This window comes from Onychostoma macrolepis, chromosome 05, assembly GCF_012432095.1.
Source record: "Onychostoma macrolepis isolate SWU-2019 chromosome 05, ASM1243209v1, whole genome shotgun sequence".
In the NCBI taxonomy this organism is placed as follows: Eukaryota; Metazoa; Chordata; class Actinopteri; order Cypriniformes; family Cyprinidae; genus Onychostoma; species Onychostoma macrolepis.
This window is the reverse complement of record NC_081159.1, coordinates 19,967,635-19,990,559: the sequence shown is the minus strand read 5'-3', so window position 1 is coordinate 19,990,559 and position 22,925 is coordinate 19,967,635. Positions and strand designations below refer to the sequence as shown.

At 36.2% G+C, this 22,925-nt stretch overlaps 2 protein-coding genes across 3 annotated transcripts; one reads left to right on the top strand and one right to left on the bottom strand.

The window, feature by feature from the left end:
* Positions 1–2,313: 2,313 nt before the first annotated feature.
* spns3 (SPNS lysolipid transporter 3, sphingosine-1-phosphate (putative)) lies at positions 2,314–16,504 on the bottom strand. Of its 2 annotated transcripts, XM_058775176.1 has the most exons (14): positions 16,466–16,504; positions 13,630–13,744; positions 12,004–12,227; positions 11,846–11,911; positions 10,852–10,988; positions 10,498–10,649; positions 9,902–9,968; positions 9,210–9,352; positions 8,464–8,616; positions 7,944–8,133; positions 7,371–7,436; positions 6,983–7,081; positions 6,599–6,770; positions 2,314–3,032 (listed from the first exon to the last, which is right to left on the bottom strand). In XM_058775176.1, the coding sequence occupies exons 3-14, from the start codon at positions 12,209–12,211 to the stop codon at positions 2,989–2,991; spliced, it is 1,497 nt and encodes a 498-aa protein (XP_058631159.1). In that variant the 5' UTR covers positions 12,212–12,227; positions 13,630–13,744; positions 16,466–16,504; the 3' UTR covers positions 2,314–2,988. The 2 variants fall into 2 exon arrangements, with proteins under 2 accessions (XP_058631159.1, XP_058631160.1); XM_058775177.1 differs by lacking the exons at positions 13,630–13,744; positions 16,466–16,504 and having other exon boundaries at positions 10,852–10,975; positions 12,004–12,074.
* ube2g1a (ubiquitin-conjugating enzyme E2G 1a (UBC7 homolog, yeast)) lies at positions 15,912–22,597 on the top strand. The gene is made up of 6 exons (XM_058775179.1): positions 15,912–16,114; positions 18,291–18,393; positions 18,684–18,781; positions 19,169–19,347; positions 19,560–19,683; positions 20,915–22,597. Exons 1-5 carry the CDS (start codon positions 16,069–16,071, stop codon positions 19,644–19,646), a joined length of 513 nt encoding a protein of 170 aa, XP_058631162.1. The 5' UTR covers positions 15,912–16,068; the 3' UTR covers positions 19,647–19,683; positions 20,915–22,597.
* Positions 22,598–22,925: the final 328 nt, after the last annotated feature.

Here is a 22,925-nt window from a genome sequence, read left to right as displayed (position 1 = left end):
TCACCCGAAGAGTTACTGCAGGGCACTTTGTTCTTTTGTATTGTTCGGATGACAGATAAAGCAAAGCGCATCAATAATTGACTGTTTATGAAAGTATGAGTCTGTTTGTGCATAGAACATTGTGTGTTTAAACTGCATGCTTTCTTCTCATGCTCACGTGTATGCTTATGAATCACTGTACATGTACACTTTCTCTCTCTCTCTCTCTCTCTCTCTCTCTCCTCTTGGCTCACTGTAACTCTTCTCATTGATCGCCTTGTAAATTTATTAGCCATTGTGACAGCATCCTGCTAGGTTCAGCAGGCTATCAGGGGAAACACGCAACTGCTCAGATAAAGGGAGGGCACACAATACCTATTGTGTCCTAATTGCGGGTCAAACTATTACCCGAATGGAATGTTTTCAGGTATGCGTGTATGTTTGTGTCTATGTACGTGTGTCCATGTTTTCTCAGCGTGGTTAGGCATGTACCTCCTTATTCAAGCTGAAGTATGAAGATTGTCGCTAAAAAGGCTTACAAATTCCGACCGCAAGGTCAGAAAAACAAGAAAGCGCGGATGAGAAGAACAAAACAGGCTAGAGGAAATGGATTCTAGCCAAAGGCAAACAAACGAGCGACAATGGCTTTAAATGAATTACCTTGACCTTCTGCGGTCAATAACACTCCGAGTTTTAGTTCAGTGTTATGAGGAAAGTATTTGAAAGGGTGTGCACTGGACTACTAGCTACATAAATGGAAAACAATATTATCTGTCCTTTCAATACTGCCAAACAGCAAGAATATCTTGACATTTATTAAGCTCACGACTAATTTTAAACCCTGGGAATGAGCTTCGAGTGGAGTTTGTCCCAGGTCTATTTGTATGAGTGATGACAAAATGACTGCCTATCGGAATCAAGCGGCTCCGTTTAGGTTTGGAGGTCTGTGTTCGGGTATCTGCATTATTTTTATACGTTTTATGGTTTATATGATATGTGTGTGAGGGTTTGGATGTGTTAGGTCTTGTTTGTATGTGAGCTCACGTGTAATGACACTGACACTGGGTTTAGCTGGATGATTGACAGTTCCCTTTTTCAAAACAGGCAGCGTGTCTTACAGGCATCGAATAAACAGATGCACAGACTGAGACATAAATAGGATTGGCCGATTTATTTCCTAACCCTAAGGGACAGCAAGTGCTAAGGTTCATGCATCTTGTTAAATATCAGCAACAGTTATTCAGCTCCATTAAAGCAATAATCAATAAATGAACTTTCCGGACTGTATTGATAGAATATGTCGTGATAAGTGTACAGGTAGATCATAATGCTGCACTACAGGACTTGGCTAATACCTGCAATAGATTTTTAATTACCTTCATCAGGTGGGCTAATGAGCCTTAGGATCTCTTAGGACCACCAAAACAATTACCACAGGTTCAACAGTAATGGCACATCATGCACTTTGGTGACTCTTGGCGCAAATACAATGGTTTTTTGGGGGTTTAGGTAAGTTTGATAAACTATTTGTCTAGCATTACATTCACCTCGCATAAAAAGAATCTAGTTTTAATTTGCTTGTTTCACCTTAGAGGTCCTTTCTCTTTGTCTTCTTTGCTATTAATTGTAGTAAAAGCATGTTTAATCATTAACTAAATATAATTACAAAAAGCATTTAGGTCGGCATCGAAGGCTCTGTGTGCAGCGTCCCGAGTTCAAATCCCGGCTCCTGGATCTTTCCAGATCTCGCCCGCCCCCTCTCTCTCCCCAGCATCACTGTCTACACAAACTAGGCTACTTTAAAAAAAAAAAAAAAAAAAAAAAAGCATTTAGCCGTGTCCTACACTTATGCAACCTATTACTGTATGATCACAGAAATGTAACAATTTTTAAAACTGATACAACTAAGAAGTGTTTTTTTATTGTTAAAAAAATGACAGTTGGCAACCCATTCTGCCATATTTTTTGTTGTGTTTAAACTGCTATTTTGTAAACAAACTATTCATTTGTATTTACAATGTATCATACATTTTGAATTTTGAACAGGTTTTTAATACTGAAACGCAATAGAAAATGAATAGAATTATTATTCTGAGGTGCCTTATCCGAAAATAGAAATAACCATATTTAGAAACTGTAACTATCACATTTGACACTTCCTCCTCTGTAATAGAGAATTCAGGATATGGCTCAGTAATACTCCATACGTTCAGGTCTAAATGTTTTGCGGTGGTTTAAACGTAAGTGTATTCTGCCACCTACTGTTTCTTAGGGGTATGACAGGATTTAACAGCTAGTGTATATGGAAATTATATTGCAGGCAAGCCATGAAAATAAAAAGCATATGCATTTATTTAAATGCTTTTTGTACAAAAAAGGAAAAAGGTCAATAGTACAATGAAATAAAACAGTACAATAAAAATAATAATGACATTTAAATAGCCTATTAATTTGCCACACCTTTCAAGTCTCAGATTGTACACTGGAGATCTAATTTGGTACATACAGTATTTCAAGCTTTCAGTTTTAGTCCAGAAGAGGATGTTCTCCCCTTGTTCCCCTGAGGCTCTCATTAGTAGCACACAGCTGCCAAGAGAAAAAAGCAGGACGAAAGCTTCTAATGACAAGTACATGGTATCCTGAGCTTTGTCAACATTTTGTTTAACATAAATGGGTAAAAATGATAAAACTATATCTAAAAAAAAATTACATCAGGCAGTTTATTTTCCCACAAGAGAAATGTGTAAGCAAGACAATGTTAAGTCACAAGTGTAAGTAAGGCATTACAATTACAAAAATGTTTCAAACATAAAAATGCAATGCCTGAAATGTTTTTTTTTTCATAGTAAGATTGCAGTCCAGTGCTTATGTGTTGTAAACCTGTACATGTTTCTCATGTAATCAAAGATTCTAAAATATGTCCATTAATCTGTGTCTCATTTCATGCAATCACAAGTGTCTGCTTGATGAAGCAAAGCTCATCCAAGGTCTTGGTTGGTGTTTAAAAGGTCACACTGACTCTGTGGATGTCTCTGGTGGTTCAGGAGCTTGTCCTGAATTGAAGAAGACGGAAAGGAAGAAAATTATTCAAATATATGTATTTATGTACCGCTATGGAGTAACACCCAAAACCAGCTCCAAAATTGCATTCTTGACAGCCTTTTACATTTCCAAACGGGTGCTTTGGACTGTGATATTATTAGATTTCGGCCCTCAATAAATCAGAAATTTGACAAGTACAGAAAGAGCTGCAGTAAACACTATCTTCTTTTCTTTCTAAACAAAGAACCAGCCGATATGAAGACAGAGGAAGCCACTGGTGGCACTGGTTTACATCTAATCTCTTTTTCCTTCTTTATAGATATAAGAGAGGAGAAGAAATCTTCAGGATTTATAAGTTTAAAACAAAGAAACGTTATGCCATAAAATTAATAAGGAATAGTTTAGATTCTACACACAAGATTCTCTATGGATAATCTGAAATCATGTTTGTGCTGCTGTCATTAAAGGGATAGTTCACCCAAAATGAAAATTCTGTCATCATTTACTCACCCTCAAGTAGTTCCAAACCTGTATGAATTTCTTTGTTCTGCCGAACACAAAGGAAGATATTCTGAAGAAAGTTTGTAACCAGGCTGTTTTGGGGAACCATTGACTTCCATAGTAGGTACTATGGAAGTCAATCAGTCCTTCCAGTTTTTCGCGATTCCGCGATCGCTGAATACAATGCAAAATAAACAAAATGTCGCATTTTTTTGTGATCCTGCATAATTCGTCATTTAACCGCAAAATAATCGCAAAATGTTGTTGTTCACGTGATGACATCTGTGTATGTGAGCGGTCTGTCAAGAAACAATGGCGGCAAATTTGTCTCACCTGCCTCCTCACATCAGGGCCAAGGACCAGGCTAAGCAATACCCCGATATACTGCACGAGCAGGGCGGCGTTTCCGTATGGCAGAGTATGCAGTTGCCATACCCTAGCCCAGTCAGGTGTGCCGTGGAAAATTATCCAAACTTCATATCTCTATTATAATTCGTTATTATTATTTTAAATCAGAGGGTTTTAAAAATGTTTAACCAATGATAAGCATTAAAAAGAGCTTGTCAGTAAAACCTCGTAATGCCATTGGATCATCTCTCAGCGAAACCTTGTAACTTCACCCCGCCTCAGATTGACGCGCCGCGCACAGCCTGGAAACAGATCTCCGCTTTTTCGCAATGAAAGGGTGAATAAATAATTGATGTTTGAATAGTACAGCGTTTTCCTTACTCAAACACAATGTCTGTAAAGGCTAATGTTTTTGTGTGCTTGAAGAGCGGAGAAGAAGTAGGTTATTTGCCGTCTATCCAATATACTTTTGTACGTTTTAAATATCCTGTGCATAAGCGCTTAATTTGAGATTTTGACCAAGTGTATTAAACAACAAGAAAAACTAAGCGCCCATATAGCTACAATAAACGTTATATAACCTGTAAAAGTTGATGAAAGCATATATTGCGATGCACTTACTGCCTCAGATAACAGTTAATAATGTCTAATGACACTCCATCTCCGTCATTCGCTGGTCAAAAACTTTGTTAACTCCATTTGAACTTGAATTTCATATAATGTTAAGTGCATTAAGTGCACACTGATCAGTAAAGTCTGATACAATACCAACGCTGACTACGCAGTGTTGTTTAATTATTAATTTGTTCCTTCTATTTTTATATATCAATATATATATATATATCAATATATCAGAATTTATTAAGAGACCAAAATACCAAATGTATGAATTGGATTTACAAGCAGTATGTACAGCTACAATACTTCTTTGTTAATGTTTACATAGGTAAGGTGGAAAAAGGGTCCTAAGGTTGTTTTAAAAGTTCAAATGTTTCAGAATTGACTAAGAGACCAAAATAAACCAGCTTTATGCATTTTGTTTGTTATTTGTGAATATTGCTCATCTAACATAATACATAATCTGCACGTTTAATAAACTCCAGCTGGTTCAAAATCGCATGGGATTAATCGTGCAGCCCTGTGGGGACACTTAATTTCCAGTGATATCCTCGAATTGATTGCACAAATACTATTAGAACTGAACTGAGCTGGGGTGCGTTTCCAATAGAGTTCAATGGAACTAACGACCATAGTTAGCTAAAGATGCTTTTGGGAAACGCACCCCTGGATGATGACATCACTGAATTCAATAATGAAATACCTTTAACTGAAAATTGAGTGTTTACTATTGTCCTTCTGCACTACTGACACACTGTTTTCCTATTTGATACTGTAAAGCTGCTTTGACACAATCTGTATTGTTAAAAGCACTATATAAATAAAGGTGACTTCACTTGAGTTAATTTGGTAAATGTGATATAATTTAAAAGAAAAAAAAAATCTCAAATTTGTCACAAATTTATGGAAATTACCACCACAAAATCAGTCATTTTGATCGCAAAAATCACACAAAAAAATCGTGAAATCCTGGAGGGACTGGTCAATGGTGCCCCAGAACTGCTCTGTTTCCCACATTCTTCAGAATATCTTCCTTTGTGTTCAGCAAAACAAAGAAATTCATACAGGTTTGGAACTACTTGAGGGTGAGTAAATTATGACAGAATTTTCATTTTTAGGTGAACTATCCCTTTAATACCGCCATAATTTCAATATCAAGACATTCTTAAAATGATGAATGTTTTATTGTTGATTGATAAATCATTTATATACTGTACCAATTTATATACTGTACAATACATACACAAGATTTTTTTTAAATATTTTTTAAAAGATGTCTCTTATGCTTACCAAAGCTGCAAAAATAGAGTAAAAACAGAAATATTGTGAAATATTGTTACACTTGTAGTTCATTATATTTGGTCGAAGAATTATATATTTTATATGATATATTTTAAAATGTAATTTATTTCTGTGATCTCAATGCTGAATTTTGTTAAGCAGGCTTAATAAAGATAATTTCCTAATTAATTTCTTAAAAAGTATTAATTTCCAGTTTAATTTTATATATATATATATATATATATTTTTTTTTTTTTTTTTTTTTTTCGCACACATTTCTCTCATAATCATGCCCTGCTCATATAACGCCCATTAGTGGAAAAGGTCCAGCAGGACAAGAGGCCTTTGTCCCAGCCTTGTATAAAAATCCCATCACATGTTGCACTACAGATTTGGTCTCAGCGAAATCTTTTATACTTTGTCACTAGATAACAGACAATATTATCTGTGCCAAGTGTGTAAGGTAACAGAGGTCATAAGGTGTGTTTAGAATAAATTACAATTAATTTCACATTTAAATAAAAAAAAATGTAATACATTTTATTAATTTAATCATTTAATAGCTTGACATAACCAGTGTTTGATGTCAACAATTATTCAGTAACTATGAATGGCTATGTTAAAATAAATGTCTCTTATTTAATATTGTTATGTTTTTCAAATTTGCCTACTACTAGGTTTGTGCTGTGCATGCATTAAATGCCTTATTTTATTTTATTTTTTTAACAAATGTAAAATCAAACCAGTTGATTATGTCCAAGAACATGCAAGTAGACACCAAGAAGAAAGATAGAGTGGACAGTCTGTAATTACAATAGCCTGTTATTACCTGAAGCCAGCAGTTCTGCTGCTTTCCTGTCCTCTTTGATATACAGAGAGGTCATTAGGAAAAACAGGCCTCCCAGGACCCCAATGAATGGACACACAAGAACGCTATATTCCAGTCTACGGAAATCCCAGCTGGGAGATTCTGGATTGTACTTAAGCAGAGCATCTGAAATCTGAACAAAACACACAAAAAGATAACAGTCCTTTTGTCTTTTAAATTACACACTGAAAAAATTTAACTATGCCAAGACAATTGCTGTTTCACAAGGTGCAATTTTGTATCCAGAAGTGTCGTGTGTTCTAAAGCACTTCTGGAGAGTGACGGCATAGCCTTTGACCCCACTGCTATTTTATATGAAAGTACTGTGGATTCAAATATGCTTACCGCACCAATAAGGTATGGACTTCCTGCATCTCCAAGGAGATGACAGACCATAATCTGTAAGGCCTCAGCTGTCGCTCTTCTAGTTGGCACAACAACATACTAAAAAAAATAAGAATAAGATTTAAAAGATGTCTTTTATAAACAACATTTTTCAACAGTTGTAATCTAATAATCTCACACTTGAAAATGAAGAACAATTAATTAAACAACACACCAGTGTTCTCAACATTTCTAAAGTTCTTAAGCATAATGGTGTTACTTTTTCATCTTTTCTTACATTGGCTTTATTGAATCACTTAGCAGGTCTCCACATGCTGTGCTAATTTAAAAGAGTGTGCGTTTCATTTCACCACTTTTTAAGTTGTATTGAGAAGCGTAAACCTCTCACCAGCAGAATGTCCGCCAGAATAGCCCAGTTGAGGGACAGCAAAGTCTCTCCAATAGCAATGAATGTCTGTATTATGACAAAAATCAAACAGAGACAAATATTTAGAGACTATATCACACCCTGGTGGTTACATTGTTCTATGACAGCAAATAATTTGTGTTATACTGTAAACATTCAATCTATGTGCCTGAGTGCATTGTTTAAGTTTAGGTCAATTAAAAGAGTATATTAATAGTTCACCCAAAAATGTACATTCTGTGTTCGTTTAATCACCCTCATGATGTTGCAACCCTGACTTCTTCTTTTTGTGTGTGTGTGTGCATGCAATTAAAGTCAGTAGTGCGCAATGTTGTTTTAAACCCCGTTGACTTTCATTGTATGGACAAAAACAGTTTTTGAAATGTTCAAATTAACTTCTTGCATTTTGTTTTCCACAGAAAAAAAAAAAAAACAGTCAGTCATACAGATTAGAATTTGTATTTCTGGGTGAACTATTTCTTTAACATTCATGCAAATACTGAAAGTCACAAACTAATCCAGCTAATTGCAGGAACGTGGCTGATCTTTGCTTACGTATGTGGCCGGGATGCTGGTGGCCGCCAGGACGATGGCAATAAAAAAGAAGGGGGAGGAACTGAGCATGCCTACAGCACAGATGAGAGGGTCTGCATTGGGTACTCTGTCTCTCAGCTGCTTTGATATGTAGGTGCCCAGAAACACTCCAACAATCCCTGTCACCACTGTGATAGCTCCAAAGATGTAACTTTCACAAGAGAAAGAAGAAGCAGTGTGTTGATCAATTTCAGTCTCAGATTCTCACAGAACCTACCAGACCAGTCTGACTTGTCAAACTCATTAATACTCTCAACTCAGTTTGGGGAAATAACTGAGAAACATAATAAACAGAATTATTGACAAGATTGCAAGGGTAAAAACAGCTGCACCGAGAGGATGTCTTATCTAACCAAGGAACAAGCTGATATGAACACTATCACAGAGGAAGTCTCTGCTGTTTAGTCTACTGCTAACCTCACTGCTTTTCTTTAAGATCTGCCCAATTATATAAAGTCAAAAGGAAAGAGACTTGCTGTACCTGTCTAAAGGGTCACAGGGCTCTTCATTGCATGGTGGTCTGAGACCCTGTGTAACCTGTGCACGAGACAGGAAGGTGGGGGTCCAGAAAGCCAGAGCCCCTGTGACAAAAGCCATAGCAGTCACGCCAAGAGAAGACCAGACAAAACTCCGACTGGAAAGGAGGCACATATCCAAAAATGAAAATGTTGTCACCCTAATTTAACCAAACCTGTATGAGTTTCTTTCTTATGTTGAACATAAAAGAAGATATTTTGAAGAATTCTGCTAATCAAACAGTTGATGCACTGTAAAAAAAAAAAAAAAAAAAGGTTGAGCGAACTTAAAACAACAAGTTGAGAAAACTCAAAAATCTGCTGAAGTTTGTTGCCTTAAAATTTTAAGTTGGCTCAACTTTTTTTTTTTACAGTGTGGTCTTTCATAGTATTTCTTTGCCTACTATAGAAGTACCTGGGGTTTTTCAGAATTCTTCAAAATATCTTCAACATAAGAAAGTACATTTTTGGGTGAACTATTCCTTTAAGGGAGAATAAAGACAGTTACGGTTTACCAGTCATTGTGTGTTTTTAGCATTTAAATTATTATTATTTTTTTTTTTAATTAAATAATTTTAGGTCACCCCGTGTCCACATGTTGACCACTGCCCTAGAGCATTTCATGAGACAAACATTATGAAAAGTGTTATGAGCACGTGCCAGATCGAATGAAATGTAAATTTATGTAACTTGAATTTCTACAATGACTTACTTCTTCAGGAGGTACTTGATGTCCTCAATATAAGAGGTGTTTTCCATGGTTGCTCCACTTTGGTTGTCAGAGGCTCCACGAGGAGGATTAGGAATCAGAAACACCAGAAGTAGCAGACCAAGCCCTCCCAGCGCTGGATTGACCTACATCAGAACCAATACTCATACAACCCACTTAACACTCTTTTATAAATGTAGCATTATAAATGTCTTGATTATATTAAATCAATATATGCTTACATTGCAAAGCCACTAAAATAATCAGTAATGATGTACAGAATCTTGTCAATTACATTTTACCTTTTAACTGAATGAATCAATAAATCAACCTAAAACTGCATTTTTGTTTAATACACTTCATTTTCTGATTTTTGAGATCAAATAATTGCTCGATCCTCTGCAATACTGCTTTGAACCCCCAGTATAAGAGCAATGTTTAAGTGAGAACAGAGCATATAAACTGCTTTAACTCTGATTCACTTTAAAGTGATTCTTCTAGCTTGAATGGAGTAGTTATGCAATAGTTAGAAGGAAATCCACTTATACCCTTAAAATATAATGCAGTACAGAGCTTACATTTAAATTGACTGAATTATAACAAAATATTAAATCTAACACAGTAAAGCTGTAACAGTGCTTTCTGTAAAATGTTGTCACTCTCAATATATATTTAAAAAACATATATTCTCTTACCCTCAGGGCCCAACGCCAATCCCCTGTTGCATTAGCTATAGTTGCCCCCAAAATATATCCAAGACCACTGAATGAAGATAAAGGAACACATACAGTCAGAAAGAGTAAAAAAAGTATTGTTAATGTAGGAAAAATGGGATACAATACCACACAAGCAAGAGTGCTGTGATTGTGACTTTATACAACAGTTCAAAAAACAAGAGGTTAATATTAAGTAACCTACACTGACACAATTTTGCCATTTATTTAGTCTATTTTTTGATATGGCAAAGAAATTAGTTCCAAACAAAACTACAGAATTATCATTCCACATCTCAGAGCAACAGTAATTTGAACAAATCAGCTGAGTAAATGAAACACTTGTTTCATTCCTAAATGAGTTTTTGAATGAATCGTTTGAATAAATGAGTCAATTACATACTCATAAAGGTGTTCATTTGCTCAAGTAACCTACAGAAAAGGTCACTGAAAAATCCCCACCACTAAAGCACAGACTCACAGTCTGTCTGGAACACGCAAACACAGACAAGCAGAGTCCTACAAACAGTGAAAAATCTGAATAAGTTTGTATATATATTTTGCAGTAAGGCCTTCACCTTCCAACTGGTATGAAGATGTAGAAGAAGGAGATCATGAGAGTTCTCTTGGTGCCAGTGAACAAGTCACCAATGATAGTAGGAGCTATGGTGGAGTAACTGGCTTCTCCTGTCCCAACTAAGGCCCTCGTCAGGACCAGAACCCAGAAGTGCTGTGGTAAGAGTAAAAACAGGTACTGTATGTAACTTAAAACAAAATTAATTCCTGTTCTTAAAATTGTAACACTCTTAAAATGATAGTAAAATAAATATATTGGTCAAAAGTATAGGCACAAGTTGAAACATATACATATTATTAACATTGTGGGACTTTACAAAGATTACACTGGAAATCCATCATTTAAAGTAGTCTACCGTTTTTTCGACAAAAGAGCTGCCCAATGTTGTGACGATCCACACAATCAGCCCAGCGATCATGATAAGCTTCCTGTCATAGCGATCTCCGAGGTAACCAAAAACTGGTGCCAAGAACATAAAGCTACAGATAAAAACTGTAAATATGTTAATACAGGGTTGATGGCAAAGATACACTACAGTTCAAAGATTTGGTGCTTTTTTTTAAATGTTTTTGAAAGATGTCTCTTATGCTCATCAAGGTTATCAGTAATATTTTGAAATAGGATTACAATTTGAAATAACTTATATAATATATTTTAACATGTAATTTATTCCTATGATGGCAAAGCTGAATTTTCAGCAGCCATTACTCCAGTCTTCAGTGTCACATGATTATTTAGAAATCATTCTAATATGCTGATTCGGTGCTCAAGAAAACATGTATTATTATCACCAATGTTGAAAACAGTTGTAATATTTTATTATTTTATTGTGGAAACTGTGACACTTTTTACCAGGACACTTTGATGAATAAAAAAAGTTTTTTGAAAAATATTTATTTTTTACTGTCACTTCTGTGATAAATTTAATGCATCCTTGAAGTAAAAAAAAAAAAAAAAAAAAAAAAAATATATATATATATATATATATACATACACACACACACACACACACACACACACACACACACTGTATATATATATATATATATATATTATTTTATTGACTGTCAGTAAGCTGAACAGTTAACCAGCTAGCAGTTTAGTGATTAGGGCATGAAACTGCATATGTGAAACTGAAAACCAGATCAGAGTTAAATTAGATGATTTAGACTTATTGGTTCTTTCAAGTAATGCATGCTCCAAAACCAATTGAATCATTTACACATGACAGAAAAAGACCTATTAGTTCATCTCCAGTGAGGAAGTACTCTTGTAAAATCCTGTTCTGCAATGTTGTCATTCTTTTTACTGTGTTGTCAGTGCAATATACTACAATCTCAAACTGATACCTGTCTGCAGGAGGCCAGATGTGCTGTCAGGGATTCCAAAGTAATTCTGGATGCTAAGCAGCACACCTGGAATAGAACCAGAACAACGGCTATAACTTTTTAAAGTGACTTTCTGTGAACCATTCCACTTGATATGGCTTTGATGACGTTGTGCTCACCTGCTATAGTATAACGGTCCATATAGTTGAGGAGATTAATATAGCAGAGCACTGCCACTGCGATGTAGGAGCGTTTCTGAGAGATGACGGTTGTTTGCATTGAGGATGCATCACCATCTGGTTGCTCAGAGCTCATGGAGCCGTAACGTACAGTTGTGTTTGAGCGGAGGCTCAAGCGGGTTCTTGGTCTGTGTTGGTTGGAGGTCATGATCTATTTTTTGCCTCTAAAAAAAGAACAATAACTTGTAAGCAATTCACAGATGGTAAAGTGCCCAAACATTGTGATTTTCAAGACTTCTTGCACTGATGAATGCTTTATAAACTGTGGCATAAACCTCACATGGCTTTCATGTGATTCCAGGACACTGGACAACATTTAGGTATCACAGCAACTAGGAAAAGCACAGGCCTGGGTTGTAATCACAATCAATGAACACAGCTAGTGACAAATGCCTTATATGGAGATAAACACTCAACAGTATTTTATCAAATAATTTGTTTTGCTGGATTGGGAAAACATATCTTGTATTAATGCAAATGATGTGGAACCAAGTGTCTGACGTTGATGTCTAGAAGACGTTTGCGCTTACCCAGTGAAGCTATTTCTTTAATAACAGTGTCGCTAACCAATTAGCTTGCTACCATTTTAAGTTTTGGTTTGACTAAATTTGACTGATTTTATAGGCCATAGTTACGTAAAACTGTGATTAGACTTCCTGAATAAATGGGTCAGGAAACCAAGGCCATGATGAAAAATTAGATTTTGAGTTATAATGGATAATGGTGAACAGAAACTTTTATGTCATGATTTAACATATACAACCAAATGCAGAGGAAAAAACAGATTCCTAACCTGTTTCTACACAATTTTCTTGAATACTGTGAAAATACTGTAAGAAGCATCAGTGCTAAAGGGACTGCCACAACATTTCCTGTAGATATGGTTTTAGCTACTTGTCATTTTATTCATGACCTCTTAAACAAGCAAATTTAGTTTCTGTATGACAGAAGAGAAGAAACTCTTTGAGAATGGAAGGTAGACTACAAGATGTTATCTCAAAGTTGGTTGTGATCTTACTAGTTGTACTCAGCAACCTGTCTTGTAACACTCACAACCCACAAGCTGATGCTATTTCAGAAACAGCACCTTTACCACAGGAAGATCATCTTGTATCTTATAATATATATATATATATATATATATATATATATATATATATATATATATATATGGCCAACATCTTTAACCTGAAATAATATTAATATGTTTTATTGTGTTATATTAATAAGTTATATTGTCTGTGAAGAAAGGTATATTAAGCTTCCTTTTAGTGGTAGTCTGAACAGACGATACTTCCAAATGGGTATCATCAGATGAGTTCGGGTCAGGACTAAGTTCCTCAGCGGACTGCCAACAATGCCACTGTTGTGATGATTAGTTGCATGACTGCAACAAGACAATGCCATATGATTGTTCAGCTGTGAATCTAGAATTTATCCAGTCTTTTAGACATCGAGGTTATGCTATATTTCAGTTTTCAATTAACATTTTTTTCAGATTGAACATTTCATTAGAAGATCATTTTACCTTGACAGTCTCAATAATTTAAACATAAAGTTACTTACACTTTAGTTGATGTGCCCCAATGCCCAGTGCCCAGTCTAATCCATGTTTTCTTCCTTTATCTTTCTTTTTTTGCTGTGTTTGAGATGTCACTTGTAGAAACAGAAAGGCGTTCCGCTGTGAATACAGCACACTGCAGGGTTATGAAGTTAGAATCAAGCCCTGCCCCCTTTCCTCTGGTCACACAGTTCCTTCTTGTGTTGCAATAGACCACAAACCAGTAGATTTTCATCTCCATGCTCACATCATGCTTTCTGCTTCTGTTACCCAGATCTGCCAGGGCTTTTAGCATTATGTTTCACAGCAATGTTCTGAACACCAGGACAAAGGTCTGACAAACAAAGCTGCCAGAAAATAAAAACCATGCAGTGAGGGAATTCTTCAAATGTAACTTAATCTTGTATTGGTTGTTTAACTGAAGTTTATGACCCTTGATTTTTATACAGTAAACAGTTGTTCATACTCTAGCATAGAAAAATTAATCTAGATAAGCCTTAATCATGTTTACTGGTGATATCTTGACAGTGAGCGTATCTATTCAGTAGTGGCTTTGCTTGGACTGTTGATAATTTATGTCCTTTTGTTGTTAAGCTTTTTCACAAGGTTTCATTAGACCAGAATTGTGAAATTTAAGATGTCGTATTCTGCTGTCCAGATTATGAAGACCTTTGTCATTCTTGGGAAATAATCTGACAACAAAGCCACTGTATATACATTGCACCATATGTAACGTAATACTGGCCTACTTATTCTCTTAGACCACTTTCTGAGAGTCGTTGCATGTATTTGTGTACAGTGAGCATAGTGACCTGTCACCCAATCTTTCCTGTATTGCTGATTTCAATGAATGATTAACTGATGTCATCATGAAAAAGTAAAAAAAAGTTGGTTGTGGTATATGCATTCAGCAATGTGGGTTACCATTGTAATAAAGGTTTTGTAAAATTACATATCAGCCAATCAATAATTCATTCAGCAACATCAAGTTGAAACCATGCTGAAACAAACAGTCACTGTTCAGAAAATCTTGTCATTTGTAGTAAATGTCACTTAGTACATCATACCTAAGTTAAAGTTAAGTTAAAAACATAAGTTAAAAACAAAATTGTTTAATTGCATACAAATCTGTTCAAGGGTTGTTGTTCAGCCTCTTGAGAAGCTATATGATTTATCCTATTATAACAACTTGTTAAAGCTAGCTAATAATATAGTAACTGATTCCAATCATGTCCTGCACAATGGTATGTCTTGTTTCCGTCAAATCGGAGGTACAGGGTCCCAAGTTTCAACAGAGTGAGGCTGAAGCATTCACTTGTGCATCAGGCTGTCCTTGAGTTGAATAAGAAACTCAATCAAAAAATCATGGGTATAAGAGGTGAATGTGCTGTAAAGTGTAGGGTGTAGTATATGTAATGAAGGATGTCTTAGCTTCAAACGTATAGTATATGTAATGTAGGATGTAATGTAATACTTATTTAAGTGTAATGTATAATGTGTGAAGTCTGTGTACTGTGTAGATTAAATGTATTTGTTGGTGTTGAATGATACTGTTACGCGAGAAAAATTTCAGACTTGTCTGACAATAAAGTACTATCATCATCATCACCATCATCATCATACCTGCAAGAAATGTAGTATTAAAACATTAAAGGGATAGTTCACCCAAAAATGAAAATCCTGTCATAATTTACTCACCCTCAAGTTGTTTCAACCCTGTATGAGTTTATTTATTCTGTTAAACACAAAAGAAGATAATTTGAAAAAAATTAAAAAGTTGATTTCCATAGTATTTTTTTGACATCAACTGTTTGGTTACCCATGTTCTTTAAAATATCTTCTTTTGAGTTCAACAAGTCATACAGGGTTGGAATATCTTGAGGGAGAGTAAATAATGAAAGAATTTTCACTTTTGGGTGAGCTATCCATTTAAACTAGATTTATTACTCTTTACTGTCACCTAGTGGTTAAATGACACTGTGCTTTACATAAAATCAAAAACTTTTCACTGAAACTGGCACTTGCAAAAACTAAGAATAAATAATAAATGCCTAAACAAACCAGTTACCGCAGTAAGCTATAATGAGCATATAAAAATATGCACACAGTTAATGATTGTCCTTTTATCGTTTTCTGCGTGAATTTGAACAACAATGTTGTAGTTCCTGACTTAACAACATTCTAGAGTGCTTACACATAATCCCGCAGTCAAAGCCATTACTGTTTGTTATAAATAAGTGTATGTGTTTAAGACATGCGCGAATCCTCCGCCCATAAGTACCCCTGGAGCGCTCTCTCCTCGCGACAGAGCGCATGCGTACATCGGAGCAGAATGTTGAGCAAAACGGACTAGAGCAGAAACGGAAAGACGCGCAAGCAAATTCAAACATATTTTTCCTTAGCGAAGTGAACGACTGTCGACCTAGAATATAACTTATAAAAACATGACGGAGCCCCAGTCAGCACTGTTACTCAGGAGACAGCTAGCAGGTAATTTTTGAAAGGCTGTTGGCAAGACCAGGCTAACGAACCGGTGCACGTTTAGCCTGCCAATGCAGTCGAGACGGAGGTGTTAGCCGTTAGCCGCTAGTTTAGCTGCTAACGATCGCTGTATTTATCTTAACGCATTCGTTAGCGAGTTAGCGGCTAAAACACCCGGCTAAAGGCTAACTCTGCCGTCTTTTGTTATTTTTAAATGCCTTTTTGGTACGTCTAACGACTGAATATGAATCTGTGAGCCGTGAAAATGCAATTAAAATGACAATACGCGTGCATTCTTTGATTCCATTAAGTTTGGTGATGTAAATGTATAAAAGTCAGACACTTTCGTCCGTATCACACCGGCGGTGCCGTTCGCAGTCGGCTAGCCCGTGTTTTGACATCTGTGTCCGGACGCAGTTTACACAGGCGCACCAGCAGTCGGTATATCGTCTCATTAACGCAGAGAAACTCTGTCACTGGCCCCGTTTCCGTTCACCGTCTTATCATGATCAGTCGAATCAAAATTGTTATCACAAGGCGCAAAGGTGAGATTTGTAAGCCGAACATTGTGTGCCATGTCCCCGCAGCGGGGTGATCAAATCCCTTTGTTTTTCTAGGCTGGCTAACAGGCTAAGCTAAGAAATTGGTGGCTGCTGTTTGAACACCAGCTCACCGGTACAGCGAGAACTAGAGACCCCCAGTCCAACTGTACTGTCGTAATACATGTACATACGCGTATAACACCAACCTCATACTTTATTTATGGTGATATACTTGACATGCTGTTATTAGAGTCGTTGTTAGTTTGTTTCTCCCGTTCTTTGTCCAGTACACCGAGCAACATGATCCGTGAGTGTCAGCTTTACTGAGCTCAAGCCAGAGGAGGATTTCTCCACTGGGCCCCATTTGCGCAGTGCAGCCAGTGAAGTGAATTAGTTGCAAAGGGGTCAAACTAAGCAGATTACATGAGTTTTCTTGGTTTAAACTCGATGTACATGTCAGACCATGTTTACAAATGTTAGATCAGGTTCATGACAGCTGTCTCTTTGGGGCATGGACAGCTCAAGCAACCCCCCAATCTTACACATGCATAGAGGCAACTCGCCGATTTCTTTCTAAGGGTCGACAGGGTGAGCGGCACCCCGGGCCTGTCATGGCGTCAGGTTCTGCAGTGGCCTTGTGGCTGATTGACTGATTCAGGGGATCAGGGCTGTTTTGGTTGTCTCTTTTCAGCAGGACCAGCATAGTGAACTCATTGGCCTTGTTCTAAACTCAGTGAATCCTCTGAGGGAACAAAAGCCTCACAACATCCATTTATGCTGGATTATAAAGATACAGGCCAGGAAAATGTAGGCACAACTTGTGAGATATTAACTTTGTAAGTCGAAAGTGAAGGCCTGTTCACACCAAGAACGATAACTATATAAGTGTCAGCAATAATGTTTTGTTATTTACAAGTGCACCTTGCATTTATGCCATCTGCCACTTTAAATGCTCAAGCTCTTTAAACTGGGGTTGATTGTGATTGGTTGTCAATGTTTATATTATGCATCAGCTAGAAAAATAGTTTTGAAAATTATTCCAATGATATTGTTTCTCTGTGTCATTGTAGTTGTGATGTAGATTTATTCTCATAGAAAGGCAATGTTTGCTAAAACTTTATAGTTATTGTCCTTGGTGAGACAGGCTCTTTAGAGTAATTGTGCAGCATTGCTTTGCAATAAAAACATGAATTCAGCATTGAAATTAGGTGTGTAGTAAATGTGGTTTAAATTGAGTCATTTATTAAGACCGTGTCTTATCCTGTTGTGTTGCGTAGTAGAGGCGCTTAGTAAGAATACCAGACTCTCTTAATGATTCATGTGCTCATAAAAGTGACACATCTATATGACTGGATTACCCAACTGTCAGCTTGTTTTTGTCTACAAGGTGGTCCAGTGATTTTGTTTTGCTCTCTCTTGTAAGAACACAGAAGTTCAGACATAGTGTCTGAGACTACAGGCACCAATAGGCCAGTGTTCTTTGGCTTCAGGCTCAGATGATCTGATAACAAAAAGGCAAATTGGTTATTTCTTGTCTGAAATGTTGCACAAATGCCCCTTTTGACCTAAAAAATGTCATATTTGTTTTCCCTCTGTCATAGAAAATGGCTAATCAGTATCTTCATGTCCCATTTTCCTGACAGAACTGAATAAAAATCCTGTGGAAGGTTTCTCAGCCGGTTTGATAGATGATAATGACCTCTACAGATGGGAAGTGCTAATAATCGGCCCTCCTGATACACTTTAGTAAGTCTTTTTGTTGTCATATTAAAAGCCATGTCACATAATTCTTACTAAACATAAGCTGTTATGAGCATTGAGTTTTTTGTTACTTGGAAAAGTCATACAGGTTTGCAACAACATGCAGTGAGTAAACGATGGCAGAATTTTAATTTCACTTCAGTATTATAGAATCAGTTTCAATATTATGTTATATGCAAAACATTTTAATACATTGCATCCAATGAATGTACCACCACAATGTTACTGCTGAATAACACTTTTAAGCCTGCTGTGTTTGTTTTTTCTGTTTATAGTGAGGGTGGTGTTTTTAAAGCCCATCTTACGTTTCCCAAAGACTATCCTCTCAGGCCTCCTAAAATGAAGTTCATAACAGAAATATGGCATCCAAATGGTAAGTATGGGTTCATCACACCGGGTCCTTTACATTTTTTTCAGATCAGTGTACATCAACCATGTTTGTAAAATGAAATGAAGATTTCCACTGAATTTAAACATCCATTATTCTTTATGCTGCACTCACAAATTTTTCACTAATTGATAATGCAGCTCGGTTACACCAACACCTAGCATTGTGAATTCAGCCTCATAAAATTGTAGCGTAAACCTTTAAAATTATGCACATTCTTTGCAAGTTAACTTAATTTAATAATGCTATCAGCCACCATATTTATGATTTCCAGTCGTCTATTAAATTAAATGTAACCGTAAAAGTGGTTAACTGTAAGGCTCTGAAATAACTGAGATCAAATCTCATGTCTTCTCTCTGTATTGTTTGCAGTTGACAAAAATGGTGATGTTTGTATTTCAATATTGCACGAGCCGGGGGAGGATAAATATGGCTATGAGAAACCAGAAGAGCGCTGGCTCCCCATTCACACCGTAGAGACCATCATGATTAGTGTCATCTCAATGCTAGCTGACCCCAATGGAGATTCCCCTGCCAATGTTGATGCAGCAGTAAGTCTAATGCTAACTTGTTGAACCTACTGAACTTGACTGACTATAGATGTTTATCAGTAGATATTTAATAAGTAATATGCTTCATGTTCCATCGTGTACACTTTAGCTGAATGTGATTCTGTACTTTTCACCTCATAAATGAGAGAAATTATATTTCACCTTTATTTTTACATGTGTATTATAATTTTTTTTTATGTTTAATATTTCAGAAAGAGTGGAGGGAAGACAGACATGGTGAATTCAAAAGAAAAGTTGCCCGCTGTGTAAGAAAGAGCCAAGAGACTGCCTTCGAGTGATATTCATCTAGCAGCTTGTAGCTTCACTATTTTCAGGGTAAGCAAGTGGACTTTTACCATTTCATTTTACAGCCAAAGTCTTGTGACTGTTTTCTTTTTTTCTTTTTTCCCTAACTTGACTGACTGACAGACAACTCCCAAACACAGAGCCAGAAATGCAAAGAACCATTACTGCAGGCTTTAAAGCCACCCCTTAGCTGAATGGGGTTTTACCCCTTGACGAATGGTGGCAGTTATCCACCTTCAGACTGGATGTGGTCACAGAGTAGATCTACAGGCTTTTTATTACCATGTTGATTTACACTGGATTGTTTTTACCTGTGAAAAAAAAAAAAAAAAATCAATTGTAAATGATGCATTAGAATTTCACCATGTGAAAGTTCTAGAAAGTCAGGAGAACATTAGACATTTGTACAGGATTAAAATAACACAATTTTTAAATTGCTTCAATTTACCATACAGGGCTAATCCCCTCAGAATAGTGTTTTTGTCAGTCTGAGTAGAGTTCCGCCATAGTAATCGTGCGAGCTAACCTGTTATAACAAGTTCCCAAAGCCTGTTCTAAATGGAGGTTCAGTGGTAAGATTTTAGGTAACATTAGTGTCTCTGTTGTCTGCTTAGACTGTCTTAGGTAAGCTATAGACCCTATAGGCGCCTCAGGTTTTATGAAATATTTTCACTGTTTGCTTTAAAATGGTGTACATATAGTTTGTGATTGGTAGGAAAAGATGTCTCTCTTTCTCACCAAGGCTGCATTTATTTAATTGAAAATACAGTAAAAACAGTAATATTACAAATTTGGTTTCATTATATTTTTAAATGTAATTTATGACACAGCTGAATTTTCATCAGCCATTATTCCAGTCTTCAGTGTCCTTCAGAAATAATTCTAATATGCCGATCTGGTATTTAAGAAACATTTCTTATTATCAGCATTGAAAAGTCAAAACACTTTTTTTAAAAGATTTTTTAATTAATAGAAAGTTCAAAAGAACAGCGTTATACATTTTAGAGTAATTTTTTTTTTTAATCTATATAGTGCAACCTTGGTAAATAAGAGTGTTAATTTCTTTTTAAAAACACGGTAGTGTTTAAAAAAAAAAGTGTGTTTAAAATGTAAAAAAAACAATGTAAACTGCTGATCTGTATCACCTTTTTAGCCTTCAGGTTTTAAAGGCTTTACATATCTAAAGGTCCAGTTAGTCTGGCAGTTTATGTACTGACATTTGTTGAAACATCTCTAATATCTCTGTATGTGTCTTTCACAGGTCTCCAGTTGAGAAACAACTTGGCACTGTTTTCTTGCACTCTACCACCCTATTGCTGGACTGGTTTTCATTGAATGTTGGCAGTAACAGACTGGCATTAATAGGCTGCAATAGAACATAAGGCCATCACAGATGCTGACAGAACACGCCAAGCAAGTGCCAACAAAAAAAGAGAAAAAAAACCTAAACAATTATGCTCTTTTTTTTTTTTTTTTCCAAGTCTATGAACTGATACAACTTTTCAGGAAGAGATTGTAAAGATGTGTACATAGCACAGACATAAAAACCGGATAATATATAATAACTTGTTCCTATCCATCCAGCAAGACTTAGTACCAAATAAAATAGCAGTTCTGTAGATAGTGTGACATCATGTAAAGTTCTTGAAGACTATAGTTCATCTCCCACCTTCCCCCTCTGGCTGCCTCACATCTAGTGTGCATCAAATCTGTTACAGGTGCAAGTGGCCTCAAATACCCACTTGTCAGTTTGAACAAAAGTCTGCTTTGGCATTTCTCACTCAAAGTCGATCCAGTTTTAGGGTGGGGAAGGCAGGGGTAAGCTATCAATAGGATTCAAAGCATGCTCGTCATGATGGAAGGCTTTCTCAATCGGCACACTTCAGGTAAAATAGCTGTAAAGCACGGTCATATTCTTATTAATTAGGGGTCATGAAGGTATTTCTCTGATTTGGTTTTAAATGGGGTGGGAGGGGAGTGCTCTTATCTTGGCTGAAAGGATGACTGCATTCTGAGTGTCAGGTTCTCATCTTTTCTCTTTTGTCGTCCATTTGAGGCAGGGAGGCAATGGCAAGGAAACCCATCAGATGTGATTTTTCTTTATTCTGCATGTTTTTAAGTTCTCTTTTGTTTTCAAAAGTGCCTCCAGTTTAAACCGCTTGGCTTGTTATGTGCCCTGCATCAAACAGGAGCTAAAGGGAGAAACATGTTTAAGAACTGCTCAACATCCTCTCAAGCTTGTGTGAATGTGAGGTTTTTTTCATAACCCTTGTACCAGCATTCTGAATTATTTTGGTGTAGCAATAACTCTGCTTTGCCCACATAATGTGCGGACATCTTAAAATTGGATATTGGTATGCGATTTCTAGTAAAGATTCTCCCTTGTATCAGAGCAGAATTTTTTTTTATTTTTTTTTATTTTTTGAGCTTGACACCCCTATTGTGTGGTTTCTTTGATAGGTTTCTTAGCCATGCTTTAAATGTAGATTTCTTGCAAACAGTTTCTGGGATTTCAGATGAGGTGTGTGTGTGTGTGTGTGTTTAAGGGCGATTGAGCAGAGGTGTGTGTGTGTGTGTGTGTGCGCACGTGCGCATGCCTGTATCCCACTCTCTCTCCTCCCACAATCTTTAATTCTCTGGTTAATTTTATTCTGGCTCTGACAGACTACTGCAGTTCTTTTGCCTAATGTACAAAGACAAAATACCGATGTATATTTTTCATGTTATGGAAATTGTCACCTCTAGTGAGTTCTTCTAAAATATAATTTTTTTCCAATACTTGTTTGAGTGTGCTGTCTGTGTTTAAAGTGTTGTCACAAACTTGAAAGTGTTACGAAATTTATCCATTCATTAATACCAGCGTAACTATAAATGTATGTGCTTTTTATTAAGATTATTCTTCTCAAAACATGACAATTTTACATAAACCATTGGCTGAAAAGTGTATCTACTGTTCTGTAGTTTTTAAGACATTTTTTGTTCTGTATAGCTTTATTTTTATTTGTTATAGCAATTTTAGTACTAGAAGTTATTTATACGAGTTGGATGCCAAGGCGACATTTGTAATTCCTTTTAGATATTTTATCCTTTGTTTATTATTATTTCAACTAGTTTCAATTTCACAAAAAGGTTTTTAATAGTTTTAGAAAACAATAACAACATTGGCTAGGACAATATTGCTTGGCTGTCACAAAGACATTTGAATTTAAGAAAATGTGCAACAGATACCACCCTCGGTGGTGTAAGTGCCATGAAGTTGTACTGAGACTTTT

Coding starts and splice junctions, on each gene's coding strand:
- spns3 (XM_058775176.1), bottom strand. CDS start 12,211: ATGACCTCCAACCAACACAGACCAAGAACCCGCTTGAGCCTCCGCTCA. Junction 8,617..9,209: donor ATCAAGTACCTCCTGAAGAA/GTAAGTCATTGT, acceptor CCTCCTTTCCAG/TCGGAGTTTTGTCTGGTCTT. Junction 3,033..6,598: donor AGCAGAACTGCTGGCTTCAG/GTAATAACAGGC, acceptor TCTTCAATTCAG/GACAAGCTCCTGAACCACCA.
- ube2g1a (XM_058775179.1), top strand. CDS start 16,069: ATGACGGAGCCCCAGTCAGCACTGTTACTCAGGAGACAGCTAGCAG. Junction 18,394..18,683: donor GGCCCTCCTGATACACTTTA/GTAAGTCTTTTT, acceptor TTCTGTTTATAG/TGAGGGTGGTGTTTTTAAAG. Junction 19,348..19,559: donor CTGCCAATGTTGATGCAGCA/GTAAGTCTAATG, acceptor TTAATATTTCAG/AAAGAGTGGAGGGAAGACAG.